This window comes from Nothobranchius furzeri, chromosome 15, assembly GCF_043380555.1.
Source record: "Nothobranchius furzeri strain GRZ-AD chromosome 15, NfurGRZ-RIMD1, whole genome shotgun sequence".
Taxonomy (NCBI): domain Eukaryota; kingdom Metazoa; phylum Chordata; class Actinopteri; order Cyprinodontiformes; family Nothobranchiidae; genus Nothobranchius; species Nothobranchius furzeri.
The window spans coordinates 60,775,206-60,803,034 of NC_091755.1; the positions used below are offsets into that span (position 1 = coordinate 60,775,206).

Below are 27,829 nucleotides of genomic sequence, written 5' to 3' on the forward strand. Positions count from 1 at the left end.
CTCTGATGGAGGGGTGTGGAGATTGCCAAAAAAATCACATCATCTACCCTTGTTGTGTGCTGTTTTTTTAAATTGTTATGATAAAGCAGAACTTGTCTTAGAACATTTTCTTAACATAAATGGATATTCTAACTTTTGTCATCAATATTTCTTGTTATTAAATCATTTTAGACACAATCTTGGCATTGTTTCAAAGCTGTTGTTCTTTTGAGCTTTGTAGTTTTCAGAATAAAACATCAACTTTGTCCTGTTTGTCTTTTGTTTGTCGTTTTATTTGCTTACATGTGGTCAGATATATGGTCAGAGATAAAAACAGAAAAAATAACATTCTTCGATGAGATAATCAGCAGCTATTCAACCAACAGGGTCAAAGTCCAGCAATCACCAATACTAATTCCACTTTCACCTATTTAATCTCTGTTTTGGTGGGTTTTCAATGAAAAACTAATAAATACATTAAAAATGAAAGTGAAGAGAAAATAATTATAAAGTTAACGGACTGATATTGTGATTAAGGTTGAGAATAAAAATCTAATCCTGAATAGTCGAGATGGTACTCCTTAGAATAATCAAGTTCACGTTGTTACTGCAAGGAATTCCCGGAAGTTTCTTAATTGACTTCAGTACAAAAGCATGACTTCGTGTGTCACTAAAGATTTATATATGAGTTTGTCTAATGCCTACAGATGTAGATTACAAGTTTATATGTCAAATAAATAAAGTGTGTAAATTATGAAATTATAAGTGGCTCCACATTTAAATATTATGGCTGCTTATAAAAGGTTTAAAGCTAAATTACACGAAGTGAAAATGTGAAAACCGCCGCAAGTTTGTGTAAATACTATAAAGACTAAAAAGAAAATATGTAAAATCTGACTGAAAAAAGAAAAAAAGACAGTACTGTTTTGTCTTGTTTTTGCGAAATAAGGATGGCATTGAATGGGATGTTTTGCTATACGGTGATTTGACCCATGTCACTTGATAATTTTATTCTTATAACTCACTGTAGACGTAACAGAAAATGCGTATCAAAAATTGCTTCGAATTTAGAAAAAATATATAAAATCCATGTTTTGTTAAAATATTTAGCAAGAGCAACGTGGCAAAACTGTGAGTAGAACAAGTTTTATTATTTTTCCCCCTTTACGTTTATCCTTTGCAACGTGGTCTGCAAATTCATTTCTGCACAATGCTTACTGTGAATGCGTGCTTTATTGTGAAAGGCCGCAACGGAAGTGTGGTTTGCTGCGAAGGTGGGGGGAGTAATAGAGCTGGTCAGAGAGAGCAAACTTGCGTAGTCTTGCCACGGTTCGCTTTCTGCCTGCCTGTTTCTCTCTATGGACGACTGGAGGGGAGTAAAGGAAACTGCTGGAACTGTTGTCGTTGGGAGAGCAGCGCCGTTCGAGGCCCTGGCGATGATTTAATAACGGGAAACCGGGCTCGTGGAGCAAAGAAGCAGGGAAAAGACGACGGGAGACGAGGAGAGCAGGCTTTGGAGATGTGCTGTAGCGGTCGGGCCGAGATTGTTGCGGTAGGCACTTCCAGCACAGCTCTTTTTGCTTGTTGTTTTTTGTTGTTTTTCTTGTAAATTGTTCTCCGCACATTAAAGAGAAGAAATGAGAGAAGGGAGACGATTAAAGCCGCTACCTGTCCTTTTTCTTGGGAGAAGCCAGCCATATTCTTCCTGGGCCCAGCCAAATGGACGGTGGGTAGCCCTCACCGGACCCTTTTTCCACGCTGGGAAAATAGTTAATAGACACTTCATGTTACGCTGCGATCCAATTTTTCTTGTTTTTCTCACCTGTCGTATTTCCAAAATGATGCATTTGAGTCAAAACTTTTGTTTTCCCGCAGCAGTTCACAGGCCTGTTGGTTTTTTCTACACGCTTAAATCAGAATAAGCATACCTGCTTCCACCGGCCTAAAAGCTAAATGTGTTCAGACACATGTGAAATAAATAATCCATCATTATTTAAGGAGTTTAGATCGGATCTCTGATTTATTTACACCAATGGTTGACGGGTAACTCTTTATGATCTGTAATCGTGCTGTACTCTGTATTTAATAAAAAATCTGTACTTAAAAATCTAAATTCAATGGATTAAAATATTTTTGATGCATGCGCGTTATATATGTTTTAGCCTGTGTGATTAAACATCAAGATGTCAATCGTACAAAGCATATTATTGTTTCTTAATGCTCTAAATAAGTCAAAAATGGTCGCCTAAGAAAACAATTTATTCAGATACAATTCTATAAACAAATCAATGCAACATTTAGTAAGTTTGCATGAGAATATTGTAAGATGCGCCCTTAAATGTAGGTGAGAGCTGTTCAGAGAGATGAACGTATCTGTCTGCACATCTGCTGACATAAATGTACAAGTGTGTGCAACAGTTTTCTTATATTATTATTGTCTTTTCCTGACCCTTTTGCAGCTGTGTAGAGTGCACACATAACTGGGGCATTTTCATGGATTCTCCTCCTCATTTGTAGGTAACCCTGTCTAGGCCCGGACTGAGCAGATTGTTCTAAGAGGAAACGTAAAACAAACAGGGGAAGTGAACATGGCTGGAAACTCAGGCTTCTTTTCCAATGGACCTATTCCGTGGACGGACCACGCGGAGGAGAACAGTCTGTGCCGGGATCTGGAGCTGGGCACTGTGCTGACTCTGTTTTATTCTAAAAAATCACAGCGCCCAGAAAGGAGGACTTTTCAAGTGAAATTGGAGACTAGGACTGTTATCTGGACTCGGGGAACGGATAAAATTGATGGAGAGAGTGAGTAGCTTCTGAACGAACACACACACACACACACACCACACACACACACACACACACACACACACACACACGGTCAGCGATCACCCTGTAAATTAAATTTAAAGGTTTGTGGCAGATGAATACAGAAAGTTGCGATGCTTTTTCCTTTTGTTTTTATAGCACAACCTAACCTGCATTCAGGACAGCTCAACACACAATTAAATAAGTTTTAACTTTTTTATCGTTGTATTTTGTGCAGAATGTCGTACTGGCATTACTTGGTGGAAGCGCCGCCGATGTATGTCAGCCAATGTTGCCTCAAAGCTTTTACGTGTTGTTTAACCATTTATGCAGGCTTATTCTCATTCTTAAGAAACTCCTAACACCTTATCTGAAACTAATCACATTAGAAGAATAGTTTCAGCTTTGTTTGGATTTGTGCTTTAGCCGACACCTCTGCTGGACAAGTGACTTTCCCAACTAACTTTAACAGACTTCTCATTCCCTCGCTCTTGAAGCTGTCTTTGAGCATTTCCTGTGGCCAACAACATAGAAAATGAAGTTCAGATCCAATGTGGTCCTTTTTATGTCCACATACTCTGTAAGAGGGAATTTACCTCCAGCTTCGCCCAGCGCTCTGTGGCAGGTGCTGTACATTCTTGTGTCCCACTCAAGTTTTTGTCTGTTTTGTTTTGTGGTCTCTGTCATGCTTTAACTGACACAGTGGCTCTCAAACCTTTCAGCTTCAGACCCACAAAGTAGCAATCATCGAGACATGCAACCCTAGAAATCTCTGGTTTGGCAAAACAAACATGCTGAAAAAGCTAAATAATTCTGAGCTTCAGCTCATGTTCACCTATATCCTTTTGTGACAATTTATGTGAGTTTATGTAAAAGTTATGCTAGAAATACAACTTCAGCTTTTTTCCCCCTAGAGAACACATTTTCTCTAAGTTTTTATTTTATTTTATTTTTTTGCCTACAATTGTCCGTACTTGTAAGAATATATTACTACTTATGACTACTTGTAGTCGGAGACGGAGAACCAGCAAGCTAGCGATTGTAGTGTTAAGGATTGGCTGCATCTGTGTTAAATGATCAATAAGATGTGATAATTCCATATAAATATGAAATATCAAGTTTATATAAACAATTATGTCTATATGTTACTGCATCATCTTCTATCTTGTTTTATAATATGTCAACATTTAAAAAAAAATTGAGATGTTGTCCAGTCCTGGAATAAATTCTTAAACAAAACTTTTGTTTAGCAGCACATAAATATGCTGCTTGACCCATAAAAAGGTCACACACTCATATATTTCGTTGGACTGCCTTTAGCTTTGACATTTAATGTTGCGTTGTTTCAATAAGCTTCTGCAGCGTCTCAAGATTTATTTCCACCCAGTATTGCATTATTGTTTCACCAAGACCCTGCACTGATGATGGTAGCGTCTGACCGCTGCACAAAGCCTTCTTCAGTACATCCAAAAATTCTCAATGGGATTAAGGTCAGGACTCTGTGGTGACAAAACGATGCGTGAAAATGATGTTTCATGCTCCTTGAACCACTCTTTCACCATCTGAGCCTGATGAATCCTGGTATTGTCATCTTGGAATATGCCCGTGCCATCAGGGAAGATGGAATAACCTGGTCATTCAGTATGTTCAGGTAGTCAGCTGACCTCATTCTTGGAGCACATACTAGGGATGCACGTTTTCCAAAATTTCTTTAACCAGTTATTGACGCCCCTTAACAGTTAATAGCCGGTTAACTGGAAACCAATCACACCCCCTCACAAACATTTGCACACAAACATTTGCCCCCCCCCCCCCCCCCACTCCCCCACTATAAATATTAGCATTTTCCGTCTGCTTTTTTTTAAATATAATTCTGACCCACAACAACAATGCACTGTTGTGCACGATGTCGAGTGTGTCACAGGCGCTCTCCGAGCTCCTCCTCAGCGCGCTGCTTGTGCGCGCACTGTCAGCAGCGAGAAGAGGAGGAGGTGAGAAAAGGCTCAGATGCGCTGATGGAGATCTTTTCTTGATTGTTACCTCTGCGATGTTCTCTGTGTGTAACGTGTAAAATATTTGTCAATAGCAAACAAACTCATGGCCTAATAAATAAATAAACAAATCGCCTCCAGTAAAAAAAAAACCTACCGTAACGGCTCAGCCCATCGCCGATGGCCGATTCATTCGTCCCATCGCCTTAGTGTCATGCAACCTTTATGTAGCAGTCAATGTGTGCAGCTCATCTGTATGCGGCAGCAGAGCAGACCGAGGCAGATCAGAACGAGAGACGTATATGAGGCACGTGCGATAAACAGTTTTAGACGTAGCACTCGTGTAACATCTTTTAAAGTTGTTTTTTTGCCCTGAACTTTTGAACAAAGGTAAGTTGCTGGTTAGTTTGTAAAGAAGATGCTTTTCACTGATGCACAATGTGCTAATCTAGATGCTGTGGAAGAAAAGAAAGAAACCAGCAAAAACACAAAGGCAGAAACCGTCCAAACTTTGGGATCTAAAGTAACTGGGCAGATTAGCAAATGCTAGCAGGTAGCAGGCTCACGATCAAGTCAAGTGAGGTTCCCAGAAAACAATGGTTGTGGAACTAAGAATATCTTAACTCAAGCTGAAGAAAAGTCCCCATCATCCTGTTTATTCTTAGCTGACTGCAGCGCTATGGAGCATAGCCGCTGCCGTCAGGTTGTTGCTTCAGGTCTGCTCTGCTCAACACTGCTGCAGGAGTATGGCAAGCCACTGTAGCATGTAATTCATAAACGTGTCTATCTGCGAATATAATTTAAATGGGATTATTGATAACCCGTACATAAAATGTGTGTCACCATTACATTTTAAAGTCCCATAGTCATCATCACACACTGGTGAAATTCTTCTCCGCTTTTGGCCCATCCCCATGGAGGGAAGCGGTGAGCTGCAGCCGTGGCTGCACTCAGGAATAATGTAATGGTTTAACCCCCCTATACAACCACTAAAGTTGAGTGTCAAGCAGGGAGGCATTGCGTCCCCTTTTTAAAGTCTTTGGCATGACCCCACCTGGAATTGACCCTCGATCCCCCAGTCCAGGGTGGACAATACCACTATACCACTGAGCTGTAGAAATTAAATGTTATTAGCATTTCCAGTAGCTTACATGTTAATGAAATACATACAATTTTACTGATCATTGTTTAATTATGGATATATTTAGTTGATAGCATGCTATTAAAGGAGGGAGAGAAAAAATGTTTCGCTGGCAGTTTTTAAAAATTCCCATTTAATCCTAGCCTGGCAAGCCAGACTAAATAAATATATCATTGAGTCTGGCAACGCTCCGTTGTCGGCTCTTGGTCGTGGAGCAGGTTCTATCGTTGTCTTTCAAACAATTGCCGCATGCTTCTGGACAATGAACAAAGTGATGTACTCACCGCAACCGATGTTGGTAAATGAGGCAGTCCGCAATTGAAGAAGGTGGAAATACATCCTTTTTTCTAAAAAAAAAAAAACAAATACAAGTATCTGCTCCTGATTCTAATAAAGCCCAAGTCCAATTTGTCCAAAATAGATGTAAAATCCATTCCAAACTAGCTGTCGCCATCTTGTTCCACTCTGTTGTATCATCCCACCCACCAGACAAATAAAGGGCCCTGATTGGCCCACAAAGCGTATAAAGCGGTGACTTTGGTCCACAATGCAGATAGAATGCTGCGATGCTCTATAGAATTGAAACCCCTATAGAGAACTTTGATTGGCCAGCCAGAATGCTGCTAGGGGCTGCGGAGGTTCCAATGGAGCGTTCCTAGACCAAACTTGGCAAAGCAAGAATTTGGTCTAGTTCACTAGGCTAGTGATTTATTGATTGAGTCAAGACCCCATCCAATTAATCGATGATCCAAATAATTGTTTGTTCTAGCCCTATCCCAAGCACATCCTGTTGCTGAACCTAGACCTGACCAACTGCAGCAACCCCAGATCATAACACTGCCCCCACAGGCGTGTACAGTAGGCTCTAGGCATGATGGGTGCATCACTTCATCTGGCTCTCTTCTTACCCTGATGCACCCATCACTCTTGAGCAGGGTCCACCTGGACTCGTCAGACCAGTTTTTAATAATGTGTTGGACAGTTCTTCACCCAATTTTAGTTGTTTCTGTAATCTCCTTAGATGTTTTCTCTGCTAGATGCATGTCAATAATCTGACCGTTCTCAAACAGACTAACATCTTTTCCACGACTACCAGATGTCTTTCCACATGGTTAAGAAATAAGAAGAAACTCATTGCTCCAGTTGGGGTTAAATAATTTGTTACCAGCTGAAGTATAATTGCCCATGCAGTAATTATCCAATAGGAGACATACCTATTTGCTCAGTTAAATCCAGGTGGTGGAATTTTTTTTGTGCCAAGTAGTGTAGTACGTTAGGTACCACTACATCAGTGTCACTGAGGGCAAGAGAGACTGGTTGGTTGGCCCTGCTCCATAGGGAGCCTAAGTCATGCCTACTTACTCCTGCACCATGGGTCCCCGGAAGAACAAAAAAATGAATGCAAGTCAATGGCACTAAAAACGCTATTTTCGAATTCAGCTTGTTTTGTACCATGGATTTCACATATAATGTCCGTGAATTTTAAAGAAGCATTTTGGTATCAACAACGTGCTTATTTTCGAACATGGGGAAACGCTATTTTAGGTTTTGTGCTAAAACAAGTCCAGGACTATAAATGCACTTCACAAAAGTGACGTCATCAAACCAGACACGGAGAAAACTGAGGGAAAAGGGCTGTAAGGTCAGCAAATTTCCCACAGGAGGAAAGAACCACCATAAATCTGGTCATTTGGTAAGTAGCAGCTACGTTAGAGGAGAGGAGATTATCTAGTGACGTCACATATACGACGTGCCGATTTCTAGTTTGTAGTCATGCTAATTACGAACTTTTCCAAGCTGATAAATCTCAAAGTACATGACTGACATGGTCGAAACATCCATCATTACTTTTCATTTAAATTGCAGTACAACATGTGTGTGATCCAGGGTGTAAGGCAAAGCGGATAAAAAAATTGCGTTTTTAGCCCCATTGACTTGCATTCATTTTTTTCGTTCTTCTAGGGACCCATGGTGCGGAAGTAGACTTAAGCCTGATTCATGCATCTCCGTCAGCTCCACAAGGGACAGACACGCACGGATTGACAGAGACATGTTGCCCACATACTTCTCTGCCTCCTGGGGAGTGTTGCAAAGCAATTCCCCGGTAGGACAAGAGAGGGCGTGGAGCTGTTCTGTGGTATCCGGTCCAAAATAGTGTGTTTATATTGTGTTTTTTGTATATAAGAGACTTTTTAACATGGACAAATTTGTCTATCATTCTCCTCCACCTCTTCATGGGCTCGCCACCTCTAAACCCACATTTCCTGTCATTTCCGTCCACAAATAAAACGCTTGCTGCGCATCTTTTCACTCATCCAGTCACGGGGGAATCAAACGTTTATATTTTAGAGTTTTTTTCACGAGGTATTCTTCAAGCTTCTCCGTGTCTACCGCTAGTTATTCTCGGCTCTCTGTATATTTTTGAGGGCGCAATGGCAGCAGTGTAGACGACAGCGGTGCCCTGACCAATCACAAGCTTGCGTTCTCCGTCTTGTTCGACAGATGTTTAAAAAAGTGGGCTCGACTCGTACGTACTTGCGTGCCTGCCGGGGCCCTACGCAAGGACGGATAATGGCGTAGTTGCGTGTCTCCGCACTGACGCAGACGGAGAAGCATGAATCCGCCTTTAGACTCCCTCAGTCTTTCCTGTAAGTTGCATGTGTTTGAGGATATGCGGGCTTGATGTGAGTGGTTGAGTCTTCTGCCTCTCTGGTGGTAGGATGCCTTGTGCACAGCTGCACACCCAGCTCCGGATGCAACTAAAAGTGCACATGCAAAAAAATAGAGAGAAAAAAAGATGCTTTGCTTTTTATTTTCTTTCATGCAGTTTCATTTTATAAGCTGAGAAGGCTTTGCTCATAGCTGCAACTCGATACTTTTGTCCAAATGAAAAAGGCTCATGGTGTTTATTAATGTACAGAAATAGATGCTCTGGGTTTTATTTTATTATTTGCTGGAAGGATGTCATCAGCCAATCAATTTGGCCTGCAGTAAGATGATCGTAGGCAGTAATGGTACAAAGAATAATCAGTACATTTTTTGCCTACAACTGTCCTTTTATCACAGTATTTTACACATTTAGTTTTCTTGTGTTAATGTGCTTTAATTCTGTTACATACCCTTCCTACCAAACACTTGTCATAGTCTTTTTGTTTCTTACACTTAAGGTATTCTGTGTGTGTGCGTTTGCGCGCATGTGTGTGTGTGTGTGAGAGAGAGAGAGGGTGTATAGTATGTTATTAGCATAAAGAAGTAGACCAATGGTTTGTAGAGTCTTGGGCTTATAAAAATAAGACAGTTTGGTTCCAAGTCTGTTCTTGACTACATCTCCACCAGAGACTTGTCCTGAAACATTTTGTGTTTTACATTCTGTAAATCTAGAAAATATTTTGCATATCATCTATACAACTGGTGAATGTGTCGCCAATAACAAGTGGTTTACATAAGTCATCTGAGACTGACAAACATGGCACACTCACTTTTCACACAGTTAAAGCTGTTGTAATGAATCTGCAAACAAGCTAGGTTTTGAATGTAAACACGGTCACAGAACACTCATCCCTCCCCCTGGGTATCCACTCTGAGATGCTTTTGCCTGTACCGGAAACCTGTGATGCCGGATGAAACGAGATGGTGCTAAACACCAGTTGCAGTTTTCTAGCTCCAAATGTCTTTTGTTGTCTGTGACTTCAAAAAGTGTTTTTTTGAGGGGGTACTCTGGTAGTTTGTCCTGAAGTGAAAGTGGTAGCATCTGGCTGTTTCTCCTCTGATATTCTTGAGCAGAGAACCTCTCACACCAGTAGTGTTTCTAGTGGACGCAGGGAAGTGCGGCATTTTGATGAGACTAACAGACAGGTGGTCCAATGGTTGCTTTTGTTCTGAAACGTGTTATTGTCAGAGGTTTTCAGACCAATGTTGGTTTTTATCTCCACTATATTTATAGTTCTACTATGTGTGAACGTTAAAAAGTATGAAAACGTGTTTTAGGCTAATTTGTTGTCCAAATTTGCCATTTTAGCTTTAAGCGCATGATTTGATGTACTAAAATTGAGAGGGCCTTTTCAAAAGGACAAGTGAATGTGTCTCTAGAAAATGCCGAGCTAGCTCTATCACAATGATTTTGTTTTATCACATTTATTTGAGATAACAATTGGATCTTGTCTGTTTTTGTTCTCATTCACTTGTATGAAAACTACAGATGAAACAGAAATGTTGTGTTTCCACTTTGCACTCTATCACTTGACTGAATGACTGTTAGTCATCATTCTTTTGTTCACCTGACCTCCGGTGTGGAAATTATTTATCTGTAATGTGACAGAAAAAAACAGAAACTCAAGATTTTGACAAACCTGTGTCTAAAGTATGAATTTCAAATGGCATTTTCATCACCGTAAATTTGCAAAGTGAGTGCACGGAGGAGAAACCTAGTAAATTATTATAACTGCAGGTGACCTTCACTTGTACTGGTAAATCTCGTCCACGCATCATGGTGAGCTAACCACAGATGTTCTTTGGCTGTAGGCTGGATCAGATCCTTATGTTTCCTCATTCGCTCTAACACTTTGTTTGCCGCTGGCTTTACTGCTCAGTTCAGATTTTTTAAAAATGAGAAATCAAAATTTGAAAGCACTGCATAAGCGCACACTGTAAAATTTGTTAAATGTGTCATGACTAATTTGCTTTGATGAAATATTAAATATGTATCTGATTTAGGACAGTGGTCTGGTGTAATGGAATGAAATGACTGTTTTCCAACAAAAGTCATTTTTCCCCTCTGACACAGAACTAGTCTGCATGAGATATGGCCTCAAGGTCTCAAGCATTTGCTTCTAAACTGCTTCTTTCCGGCTCAAGAGAAGAATGAAGAATGGACTCTCTCCTCTTAATAAATCAAAGAACTCTATTTTTAATAAAGCTAATCAAACAAAGTCAATAATAAGATGTGACCAATCTGTGAAATCAAAATATTAATTACGTTATTATAATCCTACAGAATATAATAAGTAATATGACTTTAAATATTCCACTAGGACTGATCTCGCGTAGCATTAAGAGACGACACATTGCTTTTATTGATCCAATCAGAATCTGCCAGATCTGACGGAGGCGTGGTTTTGGTGGTGTTTGGTAAATCTGTCATCTTTTCATTCAACCATAAACAAAAACATCCGAAGTATAAAACTATGCCTGGTTGAATTGGTCTTGGATACAACAAAATATTTGTCATACTTTTGTATGACTTTTACATAGCAGCTGTAATAAATGCAGCCTGGATTTTGTTTGTGTATTGGTAATAGCAAACAAACATTAAGATGGAATAAACGTCTCCTAGGCTGTCAGATGCACCAGATCTTGTTATCAAATACTTTATGGATTTTAATTATGTTGCACACGTACATGTCTTATTTATGTTTGGATGCTGTTTGTTTTAATTACATTTAACGTTTTAGTCATAAAAATAGAGTATGATAAAATGTAAAATAAATAACTTGACACAACCTCCTTGTTCAGAGGAACTTGCCAACACAAGTGTTGCTTTTATATTCTATTTTAAAACATCATGTTTCTCAAACAGTGACCTCAACAGCCCACTTGCTACTGAAAGGGAAGTTTTATTAGGCTGGTTAAAATGTGTGGGAGGAATGAGGAGAAAACGGGGGAGGAAGTGCAGGAATCCCTCCCTCATCTCTAATGATTAGGTCACACCTCTGGCATTTTTTAATATCTTATTTCCTGCATCTGTCTCGAAAATCCTCCAAAAAATCCAGACTCAAATGAAAAAATATTGCCAGTCAGATGAAAAAGCCAGTAAAGTAAGCTCACATGTGATGTTTGACTGGCATGCTCAGTTTTGGTGAAATACTGTGAGAAGACCTCATTTCTAACAAAAGACAAAAAAACCATCATGCACACACTCACCTATACACCAGCACAGATGCTGTGTGTAGGCGAAAAAGGCACAGGATGTGTGGTATGGGTGCAGGAAGTGCAGCAGGAGCTGATAAGTAAATGTGTGCACATTCAGCAGGAGAGCCCCTGCTTTAGGTCTCCAACTGCTGTTGATGTATTGCTATTTAAAATCTAAACACGCCAACAGTTTCTCAATTAATTATTCTTATGTGAAAAAAACAAAACGAAAAACAGACGAGTCATGTCGTGAACGGAACTGATGAGGTGACTTCGTCTCTAATCCTGTTCAGTAGATTTTAGTGGCTGGAGGCAAAACCAGAGTTAGTTTCCTGGTTGCTGACTTTGATCTTTTGTTTGTACCAAAATAAATGTTTTCTAGTGTAAATCATCACTAGAATTAAAACTTGTCTGTGGTTTGGTGCATTACTACCTCTGCCTGTCTGCTAACCCTGGGCGATATGGACCAAAACTTATTTCAATATCTTATCTTTTAGCTGAATTCCGATGCATGATATCGATCTCTGCTTTTATGGGAAATATACACAAGCTAACTTCCTAAGCTTTCTTGAGAAATTGTATACATAAATTCATCAACAGATTACATTTATTTAATTGTATCGATTCTCATCAAGCATTAACCTTAGTGCCATTCTCTATCATTCTGAGACGATGAATGCTCCTGGTACCCCATTCTCCCGTCATACCCACCACAGGGCCCTCCGAGGGACGCGGTCGAACGCCTTCTCCAAATCCACAACACATGCAGATTGGTTGGGCAAACTCCCACGCACCCTCCAGGACCCCCCCCCCCCCCCCCCCCCCCCATAATTCTTTCATTCACTGTTCTAAAATCAAATCACTTTTATTGTCACGTCACATGTGCAGGTACACTGGTACAGTACATGCGAGTGAAATTCTTGTGTGCGAGCTTCACTGCAACAGAGTTGTGCAAAAATACAATAACGTAAAAACAAGCTAAATATAAAGATGGCTAATCTAAGTAATAATATGTATAGTATTATACTATACATATTATTACTTAGATTAGCCACATACCTTACATACAAATAGTATTAGTATTAGTATTAGTATGTAAGGTATATACATTACTAAATGTGTGTGCTAAGTATTTTTTATTTTTCTACGTGTGTGAGTGTGAGTGTGTGTATAATACGTACATACATATTTTACAAATGAATAACGTAAACAATAAAATAAGAGATATAAAATGTACAGAGGCTGGTATGTGCAAAACAGTGGCATTAATGTACAGTATGGAGTGTGTAATGTTGGAGTTTCAGTAGTGAGGGTGAGGTGTCTGCGAAGTGTTCAGCAGTCTGATGGCCTGATGGAAAAAGCTGTCTCTCAGTCTGCTGGTTCTGGACCGGATGCTGCAGAACCTCCTTCCTGATGGAAGTAGTCTGAACAGTTGATGGCTGGGGTGACTTCAGTCCTTAAAATGTGCATTCTTATTGAAGAATCTGTTTTTCAAACACAATGTATAACCTATTCAACTGTTTTTGTGTAGTGAATATTGCTACCAACTCTTCATTTTTGCTTACAATCTTCTTAAAGTTCATTCACTGTTATTTTTGTGTCTGGCTTCACAGTCGACATTCGAGAGATCAAGGAGATCCGTCAAGGTCCTAAGTCCCGGGATTTTGAGCGCTACGTTGAGGATTCGGCAGTACGGCTCGATCAGTCTCATTGCTTTGTTATTCTGTACGGCACAGAATTCCGCCTTAAAACACTCAGCCTTGCAGGTACACACACATTATTTTAGACCTCTTTGAATCTCATTAGTCAAACACAAATTCAGCTCATATATTGTTTTACCTTTGGTGCTTTTATTCAAACAAATCCAACATCATATAAGTGGATCTCATTCAAGTGCTCAACTGTTTTTCTCAGCAACATCAGATGAAGAGATGACCATGTGGATTAAAGGGTTAGAATGGCTTGTGGCTGACACTTTGAGGGCACCAACACCTCTGCAAGTTGAACGGTAACAAAAATGCAAACGCACGTCTCAAACAAAACAAGGTGCTGAAAACAATTGTAGCTCTTTGATTGTTTATCACTGTTCACCATTTCCTCTCAGTAATTAACCTTTCAGCACATGGCTGATGTTTAATAGCAACCGGATCTGGGTAAAGCAAGTCAGATGTGGGTGACCCTTTAGACACAGCTCCAAAGTGCACATACCTTAGGAAAAGCAGAGCGAGCATGCATGTTGGAGGGCTACAAAGTCCTTGTTTAGCCAAGATCCCTCATTGCTGAGTGCACTAAAACCTGAGTTATTAATCATCCTTACTTAGGAAGGCTTTTGCAACAATCTCAACAGAAACATTGTTTGCATATTTATGAGAAGTGCTAATAGGTAATAAAATGTTTTATTAGTGTGGACAGGGCTGTAACAAGGTCTCCTTTGTTTTGCTTTCCCCAAATTAAATGTCTCAACTTTTATCTTTTAGGTGGTTACGCAAGCAGTTCTATTCCGTAGATCGTAACAGAGAAGACAGGTGAGTTCAGTTCATATTTAGAGGTTTTCCTACCACTAAGACTGCATCTGTCCTGGTTTAGCATCAGTAGGTGTTTGTGAGAGAGTCCGGTTAAGGTGAAACGGGGAACTGACCTAAGAGCCACACACACCAGCTGCTCTTCCTGCAGCAGGAAACAGACTGCAGTGAACGAAGGAGATGGTCAGAGATGTTTGGCTGTAACATCCCTGTCTTTGTCATTTTGTTAGGGTATGATCATCTCTTGCCAAAATTTCAGGTTGTGTTGTTGACTCAAAAGGACTTAATAGAACATGTCTGTTTACAAGGTTTCACCTATCAAATGTACAACTTCACTTATGTCATGTAGCAAAGTGTCCTGGCTTTTTAGACCTTTGCACTTAAAAGTATGTGCATGTGTGTTTGTTAGTTTGATTTCCATAACACGTGTGTGTGTGTGCGTGTGTGTTAGGATATCCTGTAAGGAGCTGAAGAACATGCTGAACCAGGTCAACTACAAGGTGCCAAGCGTGAAGTTCCTCAAAGAGAAACTTCCGGTAAAATTCTTCTTCTTATCCCAGACCCCCCATTCCATTCTCCTGTCTTATTTCCTCTTCAGCGCTGCTGTTCAAAGCTAAAGATTCATCGGACATAATTACTGGCTCTTGACTTCTTGTTCTTGATGTGATGTTTGCTCCTAGGACGGTGAGATAAGAAACGGGGACGTGAGCTTCAGCCAGTTTGCCCAGCTGTATCGTAACCTCATGTGCGATGCCCAGAAAAGCGTAAGTGAGGTCATTCTATTCAAAGATAGCTGTAGCCCCCCCCCCCCCCCCACACACACACACACACTCCTACCGCATCCTACTTCATCCCCCCTCTGTATGTTCTCAAATGGCTTCAAGATCAATATGCACCAGTGAAAACCAGCCAAACCCCTCTAGTGGAGGCCATTAGCGCTCGCACACACACACACACACACACACACACACACACACACACACACACACACACACACACACACACACACACACACACACACACACACCACACACACACACACCACACACACCCACACACACACACACACACACACACACACACACACACACACACACACACACACACACACACACACACACACACACACACACACACACACACACACACACACACACACACACACACACACACACACACACACACACACACACACACACACACACACACACACACAGGCATTCAGACTAGGGTCATATTAAATGAATGACCTCAGTGGCCTCCTACCCACCTACAGGAAGTCTGTCTGCTAAAGATTCGTTACACAGTAAAAACTGATTAATTGAACCGTTTCTCTTTCATCTTTCAGATGGAAATCCCGTTTCTTGAAAAGTAGGTTGAAAAACAAATCAAGCATGCGTAATAAATCTTTGTTATGGGTCAGACATTTATGTAATCACCTGTGCCATTGTGTTCTCTGTCAGGTTCACAGTTAGACCTGAAATCAGGATTTCTCTAAAGGATTTCAGGAACTTTCTGCTTGATGAGCAAAAGGTACAATTTTGCTTGCGTCCATGTGTGTGTGTGTGTGTGTGTGTTTGTTTGTTTGTATACATGTATATATTCTGTAACCCTTTTGTATTATTCTGTGTGTTAATGAAGGAGCTGTGGGCCACAGACTTGGACGAAGTTCAGAAGTTTATGTTCGACTACCTGAAGGATCCTCTCAGAGAACTGGAGCAGCCATATTTCCAACCAGATGAAGTAAAATAAAAATTCCCACCATAACACTTTATTTTTCATTGAAATGTTTCTAAACAACTCTAAAGTTCGACTCTGTAATGGATATTTTTATGTGTGGAGCTGCTATTTTCCGATGCCCCTCTGTCTGCTGGTTGGGTGTAGGTGGGGGATCTCTCAGATACTGATATGAATTCCAGCAATCACCTCCCCCACACAGTTGGAGAAGGTCATTAACCGTGGTGCTGAATGCTGTTTCAGATGCTTTTGTGGTTACCATCAGGTTTTTAAAGGGCAGAAAGGAGGACGGTGGTGCGACGCAGCCCACTAGAGCCGTCTCACTTTGGCTGAGGTTATTCAGAGATGAAAACAGGCTAATCTTTCAGCTGTGCTGAAAATGCTCTTTAACAGTCAGTGTGGTGATTTTGCTACAATGGACGTTTGGTGAAATGCTTCATTACTTGTTTAGTAAGTCACTGCTTACACGGAATTAAAGGCACATTCCGTCCATCAGGAGGACATCAGAGACACTTGCATGTTTTTAGCCGAGTATGAAAACAGATTAGACAACTTGGACACACCTGTCCACCTCTTTCTGGTGTTTTATATGTGTGTGATTTAACATAGAGAACTAAACTAAAATTGATGAGAAGTTTTTCATAAAGGTGTTAAGATTTCCCCACTCTACTCTCTTGTCAGTTCCTCACATACCTCTTCTCCAAAGAGAATAGCATCTGGGATTCCTCCTTGGACCATGTATGTCCTGAGAACATGAACAACCCTTTGTCTCACTACTGGATCTCCTCTTCACACAACACGTAAGCACTAAAGACACCCACACACAGGTCCTGGAGGCTCTGCCCAAACAATATTGATTATTTTACTATGTTCCTGCATAAAATTCATACACTTTATTTATTTACTTTATTTTTTTTTTTTACTTTACAAAAAAATTGTGTTTTTTCCTGCTGTTGAAGAGTGAGAGAGACTATTCAAATAGAAACCTTTGGTACTAGTGAAATATTAAAGTTCCCATGCTGCATTGATTTAGCTTGAACCGTCTGACTGAACTGGTTACTCCTGTCAGCCAAAGAGAAGCTGTCCTGTCTTTGTGAACTCTGAAATCCATAAACAGAGACAACCTCCTTGTGCAGTTTGTAGATTCTCGTTGGAGACTTTCAGTGTGACAGCACGCTCATGTTGACACTTTAATTTTGGGTGCTTATTTTTAGCTACCTGACTGGAGACCAGTTTTCCAGTGAGTCGTCTTTGGAGGCGTATGCTCGCTGTCTGAGGATGGGATGTCGCTGTATAGAATGTGGGTAAACACACACACCTAACCACCACCAGATTATTATAACCTTATAGGATGAACCATCACACCTTCACTTTTATATCCTCACACACACAAATTACGTTCAGCTGCTGGCACTCAAACACCTGGTCAAGCAGGTTATTTTTTGTGAAAACATGCTGCAAACTTGTTGTTGGTGCGCATTCATTGTTGTTGTGTCCCTTTTCTGTTGCAGTACCTGAATTAAAATCACGTGTGTGTGTTTTTTCCAGTGGACTGCTGGGATGGTCCAGAGTCGATGCCAGTCATCTACCACGGACACACCCTGACCACAAAAATCAAGTTTTACGATGTCTTGATGACGATCAAGGAGCACGCTTTTGTCACGTCAGAGTGAGTCTTCAAAGTAGCTTCATCTGTTCCCATAGGTGACGAGGCTGACCCAGGACAGAATAATGTGATAAAAATGAAAACGTGACACATGGCTGCATCGTCGTTGCTGTGTGTTGTGAGAGAACTGAACTAAAACAGAGGATAACATTTTTCATTCATGATCGCATCTGTGTTTCAGGTATCCTGTCATCCTCTCCATCGAGGACCACTGTGGCATCGTTCAGCAGAGAAACATGGCGACGTTGTTCAAAAGGGTATTTGGAGACATGCTGCTTACCAGGGCGGTGGATATGGTGGCGGACGCCCTGCCATCGCCCAACCAGCTCAAGAGAAAGATTCTCATTAAGGTCAGGGCTCAGCTGCAGTGCCAGGATATTATTTGATATTTCTTCAGGGGAAAAAAAAAATCACAGTTGAATAGAAATGATTATTTCTGGTTGTATTTTGTCTTCTGTTTATTAACGTTTTACTATTTGTGTCTTTTTAGCATAAGAAGCTTACAGAAGGCAGTGCCTATGAAGAAGTTTCCACCTCCACGCCCTACTCTGAGAGTGACATCAGCAACTCCATCAAAAATGGCATCCTGTACATGGAAGACCCCATCAATCATGTAAGCTACGTCAGCTGGATTTCATAAAAGATTTGTACAGAAATATTGTTTATTTGAGCAAACCACTTCTCACTGCTCACTCTTTCTCCTAACAGGAGTGGTACCCTCACTTCTGCGTTCTGACCAACAGGATGCTCTACTACTCAGAAGAGACCTCCATAGGAAACGACGATGAGGAAGAGCACAGAGAGGTTAGTAGGTGTGACTAATAGGGGACTGTGTTTCATTCATGAACACTGGAAATGTGAAGCAGGGACCTTATCGATGTTTGTGCTTCTGTGAACGAGTGCTGTAGCCGTGAGCCGTGTGTCATTTTCTTTCCACCTTCCAGGTGGCCAATGCTATGGAGCAGCACGTGACAGAAAAGTGGTTCCATGGAAAGCTCGGTGCTGGGCGGGATGGGCGGCAGATAGCCGAGAGGCTGTTATCCGACTACTGCCAAGAGACTGGAGCTCCTGATGGCTCCTTTCTGGTTCGGGAGAGTGAAACCTTTGTTGGAGACTACACGCTGTCTTTTTGGTATGTTTAGCTATCCGATCGCCTTTTCTTCTGCAACAAGTCACAGCAAAATTATATATATATATATATATATATATATATATATATATATATATATATATATATATATATATATATATATATATATATGTATATGTATATGTATATATATATATATATATATATATATATATATATATATATATATATATATATATATATATATATATATTATTTTTTTTGCCATAACGCACAGCTTCATGTTTGGCCCAGATAAAACATATAGACTCCTGTCACTAAAGCATTGAGGAGGAAATGTGATGATTCAGGCCTTTTCCGACCACGGGGCAATGGCACATGAATAACTCGCCTTCATGGGGGGTTTCCAGTACTCTGTTATTACAGCACCTGATTGACCCACGTATGATTTTTACACACTCTAGTACAAGTGTACAGATAATGTGAGAGCAGTATGTTTAGGGTAACAAGTGGAAAGGTGCTGAATATGTGTCATTTAAATTATATAAAAGGAAAAATTGCCAAATCTTTGGGTCTATTATATAAGCTGCAGGACATACTAAACCATAAGGCCTTACGTCTAATATACTGTTCACTAATACAACCATACATGGCATATTGTATAGAAATATGGGGTTCAACTTTTAAAACATATATACATGAAATAAAAACTATACAAAAGAAATCTATTCGAGTTATCAACAAGAGCAATTATTATGCTCCTACTGATAATCACAGATTATGAAATTAGAAGATCTATACTATTATAAAATAATGCAATTTATGTTTAGAGTAAAATTCACGGCTCTGCCAGAAAATACACTAATGTTTTTTGCAAAGAGGGAAAGTAAATATGATTTAGAGGTGTATGTATGTTTGTTCTACAAAAAGCCAAAAAGGGCATGAAAAGGAGATGTATCTCTGTAATGGGAGTATGGAGTTTGGAATGAGGCTAAAATAGAAATAAAATTACCAACTTCTCTTTCAGTTCTAAAAAAACTAATCAGTAAAAATATTTTTGATGCGTATTAATTTGACGTTGATGGGTGGATTTGTGTTTTGTTTTTATTTGGGTTGTTGGTTCATCGCGGGAAATTGAAAAATTGTCATGTAAGAAGGTTAGGCAATTATATAAGCTATTGCTTCTGCCTGAACCCATTCAGTCATGAGATGCCAAATAGACACCATATACAAATGAAAGCATATGTTAGTGAGCAGTGGTATTTGTATCTATTTGTATGACATGTTATTGTACACATTATCTTAAGATGACTGAATAAATTGATCATTCATTCAATATCCCTCTGACCTGTTTTTGTGACAGGCGTTCTGGACGAGTGCAGCACTGTCGCATACACTCTCGCCAGGAAGCTGGCAGCGCCAAGTTCTTCCTGACCGACAACCTGGTGTTCGATTCGCTCTACGCCCTCATCACTCACTACCAGCAGGTGGCGCTGCGCTGCAACGAGTTTGAGATGAAGCTGACCGAGCCGGTGCCTCAGACCAACGCTCATGAGAGCAGGGAGTGAGTCTCTTGGAGCTTTTACTATCGATGACCTGTGATTCACTCTGATCCAGCTCAGCTCTATCCAAGAACGAGACTGTTTGTGACTTGCTGGTGAAAAAGTCTCTACAATTACAGAAGTACTTGAACCTCTGTAATTGGTGGTCTGCCTGAGTACAGCACCCTGTAATTTACCAGTTCAGACATTCTGTCTTGTGGAAATTTTTCTTTAGCACAGGATCGGTATGAAGGCAGGTGAGTTCCTCATCACAGCTGAGACATTAAGTCCTTAGTGCTGGAAACGCTGACGCTCAGCAGCTTTATTACCAGTGTGTGAATGTTGGTAAAACTGAATTATTTCATGTCCAAGTAGAATCTATTCATAAAGGCGCTTTTGTTTGTCACAAGTCTCGACATGAAGAGACCAGAGCGCACCACAAACCACAGCTCCATGTTTTTCTGGATTTTTTGGCCTTTAATTGGAGAATCTAAAATGCTGCACAGTAGTTTTTGTAAAGAGTTTTATATCTGAATGAAAACCATTGGAATCTGAAACACAAACACAGTGGTTTGTTCAGTCGCTGTTGTTGTGGCGAAGTAATGAGGTAATAATTGTCCCCGTGAAACACATCATCAGTGAGCATCTGTGTACAAAAACTCAAATCTCGAGGATTTTTTCAATCAAAATCTTTCCATTATTAAATTAATTGTTTTGGTCCTTGTTGTAACACTAGTTGGGTTTTTTGGTCGTCTCTTTATTGTGCATTTAATATTTGTTAGGATTTTGTTTGTTTTGTCTCTAATTTTGTCCACACTGTAAAATGTCCCGCTGCCATCATGTCCATGTCCATCATTCCTGATCAGCTACGATTTCCAAAGCTGTTCTAGATTAAAACTTCATTTTATTTATTTATTTATTATTCATCTTTAACATTTATTTAGGTGGCTGAGGAAAAAAATGTATTTCCTACTTTTCCTTTATGCTTTTTTATAGGTGGTACCACGCAAACCTGTCTAGGAGCCAGGCTGAGAACATGCTGATGAGGGTTCCTCGTGACGGAGCTTTCCTCGTCAGGAAGAGATCTGAACCCAACTCCTTTGCCATTTCCTTCAGGTAACTAATAACTGCTTCATTTGGTGATCATGTGTAATTTTATGTCATTTAAATCTAAATTTCTTATACCGTATTTTCCGGCGTATAAGTCGCTCCATCCATAAAATGTATAATGAAGAAGAAAAAAACATATAAGTCACACTGGACTATAAGTTGCATTTTGGGGGGAAATTTTATTATTTTTCTTACAAAATCTGAGACCAAGCATTTCACATTGCAAGACGAGTACTGGTAAAGATAACAGAATAAACAATCAGGGCGCAGCAGCACGCCATGGTCTCCAGCAGAGGATGGTGGTGTTTGAAACCCTCCCAGCGGGGCAGAGGAGCTGAAACCTGGACTGGAGCCGGCCCGCAGCAGCGGGGTATACATAATTTGGTATATAAGTCGCAGGACCAGCCAGACTATGAATAAAAGTGCGACTTATAGTCCGGAAAATACGGTAGTTGGAAAAATCTTAGAGATTGCCGTAGCTCATGATGAGTCTTTCGTTGCGATCATGTTTACAGGGCGGAGGGGAAGATCAAGCACTGTCGAGTGCTGCAGGAAGGCCAGTCTGTGATGCTGGGGAACTCGGAGTTTGACAGCCTTGTAGATCTGATTAGTTACTATGAAAAGCATCCTCTGTATCGTAAAATGAAACTGCGCTACCCCATCAATGAGGACACACTGGAGAAGATAGGCACTGCTGTGAGTTTCCCGTTCTATTGTCAACACTGTTGACCAAATGTAATAAACAAACATGAAATCTCAGGAACAGAAATCACGACTTATCCACTAGTTTCCTCAATTAAAGAGGCAGTCAGGGTAGAAAAAACGAACCTGTTAACAGCCAGGATATTGTTCAACAGGAGCCAGATTACGGTGCGCTGTACGAGGGCAGGAATCCAGGCTTTTACGTTGAGGCCAACCAAATGCCAGTTTTTAGGGTGAGCTTGCAGAACACACTCACTGAACCGTGCATATCGATCACGAATGTTGACATCCAAATCTTATATCTGTACATTTCAGACCACAGCTAAAGCCAAATACGAGTATAGAGCTCAGAGAGATGACGAGCTCTCCTTCACCAAGAACGCCATCATCTCCAATATAGACAAGCAGGAAGGAGGATGGTGAGTGAGCTGCGGAGGAAGTCAAGTCTCCATTTGGATTTATTACATTAGTCCAGTAGAGAAAGATGGATAAGGAGTAGATTACACACCAGTCAATAGCATTACATTTATGTGAACATTTATTTGTTTTTTTATAAGATGCAGTGTATAGAAAGCTAAATCTCATTATTAACCCATTATCCTAATTTCCCTCAGGTGGAAAGGTGACTATAGAGACAAGAAGCAGTTGTGGTTTCCTGCAAACTACGTGGAGGAGATCGTTAGTCCGACAGCTGCTGAGCCTGACAGAAATGTGCGGTTGTCATTCTCTAGATAGAATTTAACAAGAGAAACCAAATCTTTAGTCATCTTTTTACTTGATTGTTAAACAGGAGACAACAGAGCTCAGCCCCCTTGGAGATCTGCTGAGAGGAAGTTTGGATCTGGCATCCTGCTCAGTTGGTGAGTTTTCTCTCTACTTCCTGCCGAGCTTTGCTGCAAGGCTGCAGAGCAACCTGCAACCTTCCCAGAGGGCCCGCCAGTGCAGACAGACAGTTACACAAACCGTTCCTAAACTGCAGAAAGATCCAGCAACCGTTTCCATTATGGTCTATGATAAATCCTTGATTTGTTTTGATTGTTGCTGTTTTGTTACGAGTCTGCTTCTGATACTTCACCAACATCCTCCAGCCCAGCGTGTACACATGTTCCTGTCAGACACTGAGTCATTCTGCTGGATGTCAGAAACACTTAATTCAGCTTAAAACTTAAAAACTCACAAAGTATATACAACAGAATTAACGAGCTTTTACAGTATATGTACTCAACTAAAACTGATCATAGATTTAAAAACAGGGAGAGTATTAAAATCTAATTTTTTTTATCTTATTGTTTGAACTTTAAAACTGCAATTTATCATTTAATTTATACAACACAATACATAAAAATCATTCAGATAATTTCTACAAAAATAAAGTGCCTGATTCATATAAAAATGGAGGGAAATGGGGATACAGGACAGGTTTAACAGTTAATTTATATTTAATCTAAAAATGGGCTTAATTGATCATTTGAATATTTCCTTGTCAGCTGCTGTTCTACAGATGGGAGGGGATTCACAAACCACCCCAAATATAAAAGAAGCTGGCAGGTTTAGCTTAAATGACTGGAAACTGGAAAAGGTGCAAATAAACTAGCAAACAGCTTGAAGTTGGAAAACTTTAATTCAAGCAGTAATATCAAAACAACTCTGAATCCTGAGCCATAATTTAGGTCACATTTTTTGACTTCATGCATTGTTGATTGGGCAAATAGCACCATCTAGTGGCTGCAGGATATAAGAACGATTCTCTTGTAGACTTCATAACATTTATTTAAATTTTTCCTTTTGATATGGAAACAGCTGCGTTTGTTTACATTTTTAAAAGTATTATACTTGCATCAGTTTAGTTAATTGCACAACAAAGAACGGAGCGTTCTAACGGATATTTTTCTTAACTCCAGTTGTACGTAATGAAGGCAGGGGTAGCAGGCCTCACGTCTTCACCCTGGTGCCCAACAACCCTTCAGTCGGCCCGGTGCTGGACTTGGCTACCAACAGCTTGGAAGAACTAAAGGAATGGATTTATGGGATACGTGAAGCTACTGTGTTTACAGAGGCCAAGGTAAATGTGTACAAGCACTCGTGCTGTTTTAAAGCCAGATTTTACTCATGAATTTTATTTAGAAATCAGTGACAGAGCTGTGTGCACATATGATGTTTTATGGTGTTACCTCCGTCAGTTCTGCACATCCAGCACTGGTCCATCTTGTGTGGTTTACTAGCATCACCGGGTGTCTGTTGTGTATCTGACTTGTTTACGTTGTATTTCTGGGTCCAGATTGAAGAAGGGAAGTTGATGGAGAGAAAGCACAAAATAGCGATGGAGTTATCAGACCTAGTCATCTACTGTAGGCCCGTGCAGTTTGATGAAGACAGTAAGCATGGCGCTGCTCTATGATAAATCTTCCATTAGATTTGTTTTCACCAAACCCAATGGGTGAAACATTCAAGTGGGGTAATCTGTCTTTTGTTTTCATTGTGTCCAGAGATTGGCACAGAGCAGGCCTGCTTCCGGGACATGTCGTCTTTCCCCGAGACCAAGGCAGAAAAGTACATCAACAAATGCAAAGGCAAGAAGTTCCTGCAGTACAACCGCCTGCAGCTGTCACGGATCTATCCCCGGGGCCAACGGCTGGACTCCTCCAACTATGACCCGTTACCCATGTGGCTCTGCGGGTCCCAGCTGGTCGCACTTAACTTCCAAACAGCAGGTAGGTAGCTCCTTCTCACAACAAAATACGCTGCGCAGACTAGAGCTTTCATCATTTTTACATTCGCATTTTACCTCTGTGCAGACAAGCCCATGCAGATGAACCAGGCCTTGTTCATGGTGAACGGACGGAGCGGCTATGTCCTTCAGCCACCTATCATGAGGGACGATGTCTTTGATCCCTTTGACAAAACCACACTACGAGGCATTGATAAAGTGGACCTTGTGATTGAGGTACAGTAGAAGGTTGGATCACGTGACATGACAGCATGAGGCAAGGGCTTCTGATGATACTGGATTCAGTTTCTCTCCATTAAATGTTACCAGCTTACTGATTTTAAAGTATTCTTCTCCTAATTTAAGAGAATCAGTATCTTGTTTCCTCCTTTAGTGCATTCAAACAAAATCTAGAAATTGAACCCTTTTACAGTTACTTCTCGCAATATAAAAACATTATTCATCATCTGAGCAAAGAGCTGAAAGGGAGCACCAAAACATCTCCTAGTGCACCATTTAGGTTTGAGTCTTGGACACGTAGGTCGGCTCGGGACAATGCAAATATTTAATCGCATTGCAGTGATGTAAAACCTCCATGACTGCAGCAAAAGTGTGGGGAAAATGCATAAAATTAATGTCAGTTCTGCAGAAATTCACAGGCTACAACAGCTAAATGTGTTGGTCTGATGGGTTATTTCCTAAACAATAATTGTGATTTAGACCCAGTCTAAACTGGGTTGTGGTCAGCGTGTCAGTGCGCCAAAACCAGTAACTACATATTTACTAAGGAGCTTAATTTTCATGTGTTATTGTTTATTCCTCTGTTTTCTCCTGAAGGTCCTGGGTGCACGTCACCTGCCGAAGCACGGCCGAGGCATCGTTAGTCCTCTCGTTGAGATAGAAATTTGTGGGACAGATTATGACAGTACCAAAGTAAAAACTAACTCAGAAGGTAAGACCAACTTGAATTTGAACTCTTCTGTGCTCCTAAAAAGCATTCCACTTTAAAACTGTACAAATATTTTTGTTTACTGAATTCATTACGCCTGTGTCACTTCCTAGCCGCTGCTGGAAAACAGGAAGTTGCACAAACAATTAGGAAGTCTGGGAAAACGAGGCAAAACATTTCTCAATGATGTAATTGTAGCTCATCAGGTTTTAGCTGGAAACAAAACCTTGTGGCTCTTTTGTTTATTTTAGTTCATGGTAGATTTTGTTTTGGCATCAAGCTCGCTGACGATCATCTTTGCTCTCCAGAAATGACGAAGCTTCTGCTCCTGTTCATGGTGTTGCCGATTAACTCGACTGTCTCCAGTAAATAGCCAGCCTTTCTTCTCTGATGCTCTTTGATCTTCAGCTTCGTTTCTCTCCAGGGTTTTTGTTTTTCCTGTTTTCTTGAGAGGTCGTCGCAGTGTTTGCTGCCACGTGCAACTTGGTTTCATAGGAATACTAGAATGTTAATAACATTGACGGGCAGAATATTTCACAAATCATCACATTTTCCCCAGAAACCTCCTGCCAGGTGTGACTGTAGTGAGAAAATCCACGTCTGTCTTCATTTTACAGCTGACTGATGTAACTTAGTCAGATGTATCTTTTGTAGTGTCTGGCACAAACCGCAGCAAGCCCAGATGAAGTGGGTCATTACAGATTCACGGTTTGTTTTTGGGTGTAATGTTCAAACAGAATGTGACTTTTTGTTGTTTGTTCTCTAGCTGATAATGGACTGAACCCTACATGGCAGACAAAGTTTGAATTCAGTTTATTAAACTCCGCCTTTGCGTTCCTGCGTTTTGTGGTCTATGAGATCGACATGTTCAGTGACCAAAACTTCCTGGCTCAGGCCTCGTTCCCCATTCAAGGCCTCAGGACAGGTACGTGTTAAAGCAACTCATACGTTTGCTTGTTTCTGGAAAAATAAATGCTTTCTTTAATGAGTTTGAACCTGTCTGTGTTTTGCCAGGGTACCGCTCCGTACCGCTGAAGAACAGCTACAGCGAGGATCTGGAGCTGGCTTCTCTGTTGGTCCATGTGGACATTAGCAAAACCAGGGTGGGTTACGACTCCAGACTGAGCGGAGCTGCTCTTCCACTGACGTGCAGTTATTAGCACTTTAAACGCACACACACAAACCCATCCAGTCTTTTTGAGCATGGTCACATTTCATCATCAACCCAGAAAGCGTTTCTGAAGGATGACACTAGTTTAGAACATGTGAGAAGTTTTCAGGCGTTAGAAACAAAGGAGTTAAAGCGGTCAGCCTCATTAATCACGTTGGGTTTCCTGTTCAGGGTGAAAATGGTGAACTCCTGAGCCCGCTGTTTGCTGCCAGTCCCACAGCAGTACCAGCCTCAGCCCAAGTAGGACGAGATCGTTTTGGGGAGCTGAGCTCTGTGTCCTCCTCTCCCTCCACCATGTCCCCTCTGCCTCAGTCACCCCCCCAGGCCTCAGCCTACAGAGTGATGGATGGCCCTTTGGACACCCGCTACCAGGCCTCCATAGATGACTTCAGGGTGAGCCAAGAGTCTCTGTTGGACCACATGGACCCACAGAACAGACGGTGAGTGTGGAGACTTTACGCTTGTCCAGTTATGGGGGTGTACAACATTCACGGCGTCCTCTTGTCTTTGTCCTCTCTTTAGGAACTTGCGGAGGACCAAAGTGGGCGTAGAGAACCGCGTCTAAGTCCAAGCCAATCAGGACTCGCCCCCCCACCCAATCCTTCCCTCACCCAGCAGCCTCTCCACGTACTGATGATGTCACTGACTGCTGTGATCACTGTTTCCATGGAAACGCACACCACTGCTTTGGCCTACATTCGAGGCAGCTCTTTTCCTCCCACCCCTCCCTCCCCTACTCTGATGAGACTGAGGGTCTTGGATACAGGAGGGGTGGGGGACAGAGAGGAAGCTAATGGCTGTAGACAGGAAG

General features: G+C 41.0%; 1 protein-coding gene across 2 annotated transcripts; it reads left to right on the forward strand.

Annotated features, from left to right (window-relative positions):
* Window positions 1–1,297: 1,297 nt before the first annotated feature.
* On the forward strand, window positions 1,298–27,813 carry plcg1 (phospholipase C, gamma 1). 2 transcript variants are annotated; one of them, XM_015968052.3, is made up of 34 exons: window positions 1,506–1,531; window positions 1,610–1,705; window positions 2,497–2,781; window positions 13,437–13,589; window positions 13,738–13,831; window positions 14,301–14,348; window positions 14,797–14,881; window positions 15,026–15,109; window positions 15,694–15,716; window positions 15,809–15,878; window positions 15,987–16,088; window positions 16,764–16,882; window positions 17,297–17,382; window positions 17,631–17,751; window positions 17,930–18,098; window positions 18,239–18,361; window positions 18,457–18,552; window positions 18,693–18,880; window positions 20,202–20,402; window positions 21,376–21,495; window positions 22,005–22,185; window positions 22,347–22,424; window positions 22,507–22,610; window positions 22,806–22,902; window positions 22,982–23,051; window positions 24,093–24,253; window positions 24,470–24,566; window positions 24,678–24,902; window positions 24,987–25,135; window positions 25,736–25,850; window positions 26,614–26,772; window positions 26,862–26,950; window positions 27,190–27,458; window positions 27,541–27,813. In XM_015968052.3, exons 3-34 carry the CDS (start codon window positions 2,568–2,570, stop codon window positions 27,581–27,583), a joined length of 3,933 nt encoding a protein of 1,310 aa, XP_015823538.1. In that variant the 5' UTR covers window positions 1,506–1,531; window positions 1,610–1,705; window positions 2,497–2,567; the 3' UTR covers window positions 27,584–27,813. The 2 variants fall into 2 exon arrangements, with proteins under 2 accessions (XP_015823537.1, XP_015823538.1); XM_015968051.3 differs by lacking the exon at window positions 1,610–1,705 and having other exon boundaries at window positions 1,298–1,531.
* Window positions 27,814–27,829: the final 16 nt, after the last annotated feature.

Excerpts from the sequence above, each read along its gene's own strand:
- plcg1 (XM_015968051.3), top strand. The coding sequence starts at position 2,568 with ATGGCTGGAAACTCAGGCTTCTTTTCCAATGGACCTATTCCGTGGACG. Across the intron at positions 18,881-20,201 it reads GACTACACGCTGTCTTTTTG|GCGTTCTGGACGAGTGCAGC; the intron begins GTATGTTTAGCT and ends TTTTTGTGACAG. Across the intron at positions 23,052-24,092 it reads TCTGGCATCCTGCTCAGTTG|TTGTACGTAATGAAGGCAGG; the intron begins GTGAGTTTTCTC and ends TCTTAACTCCAG.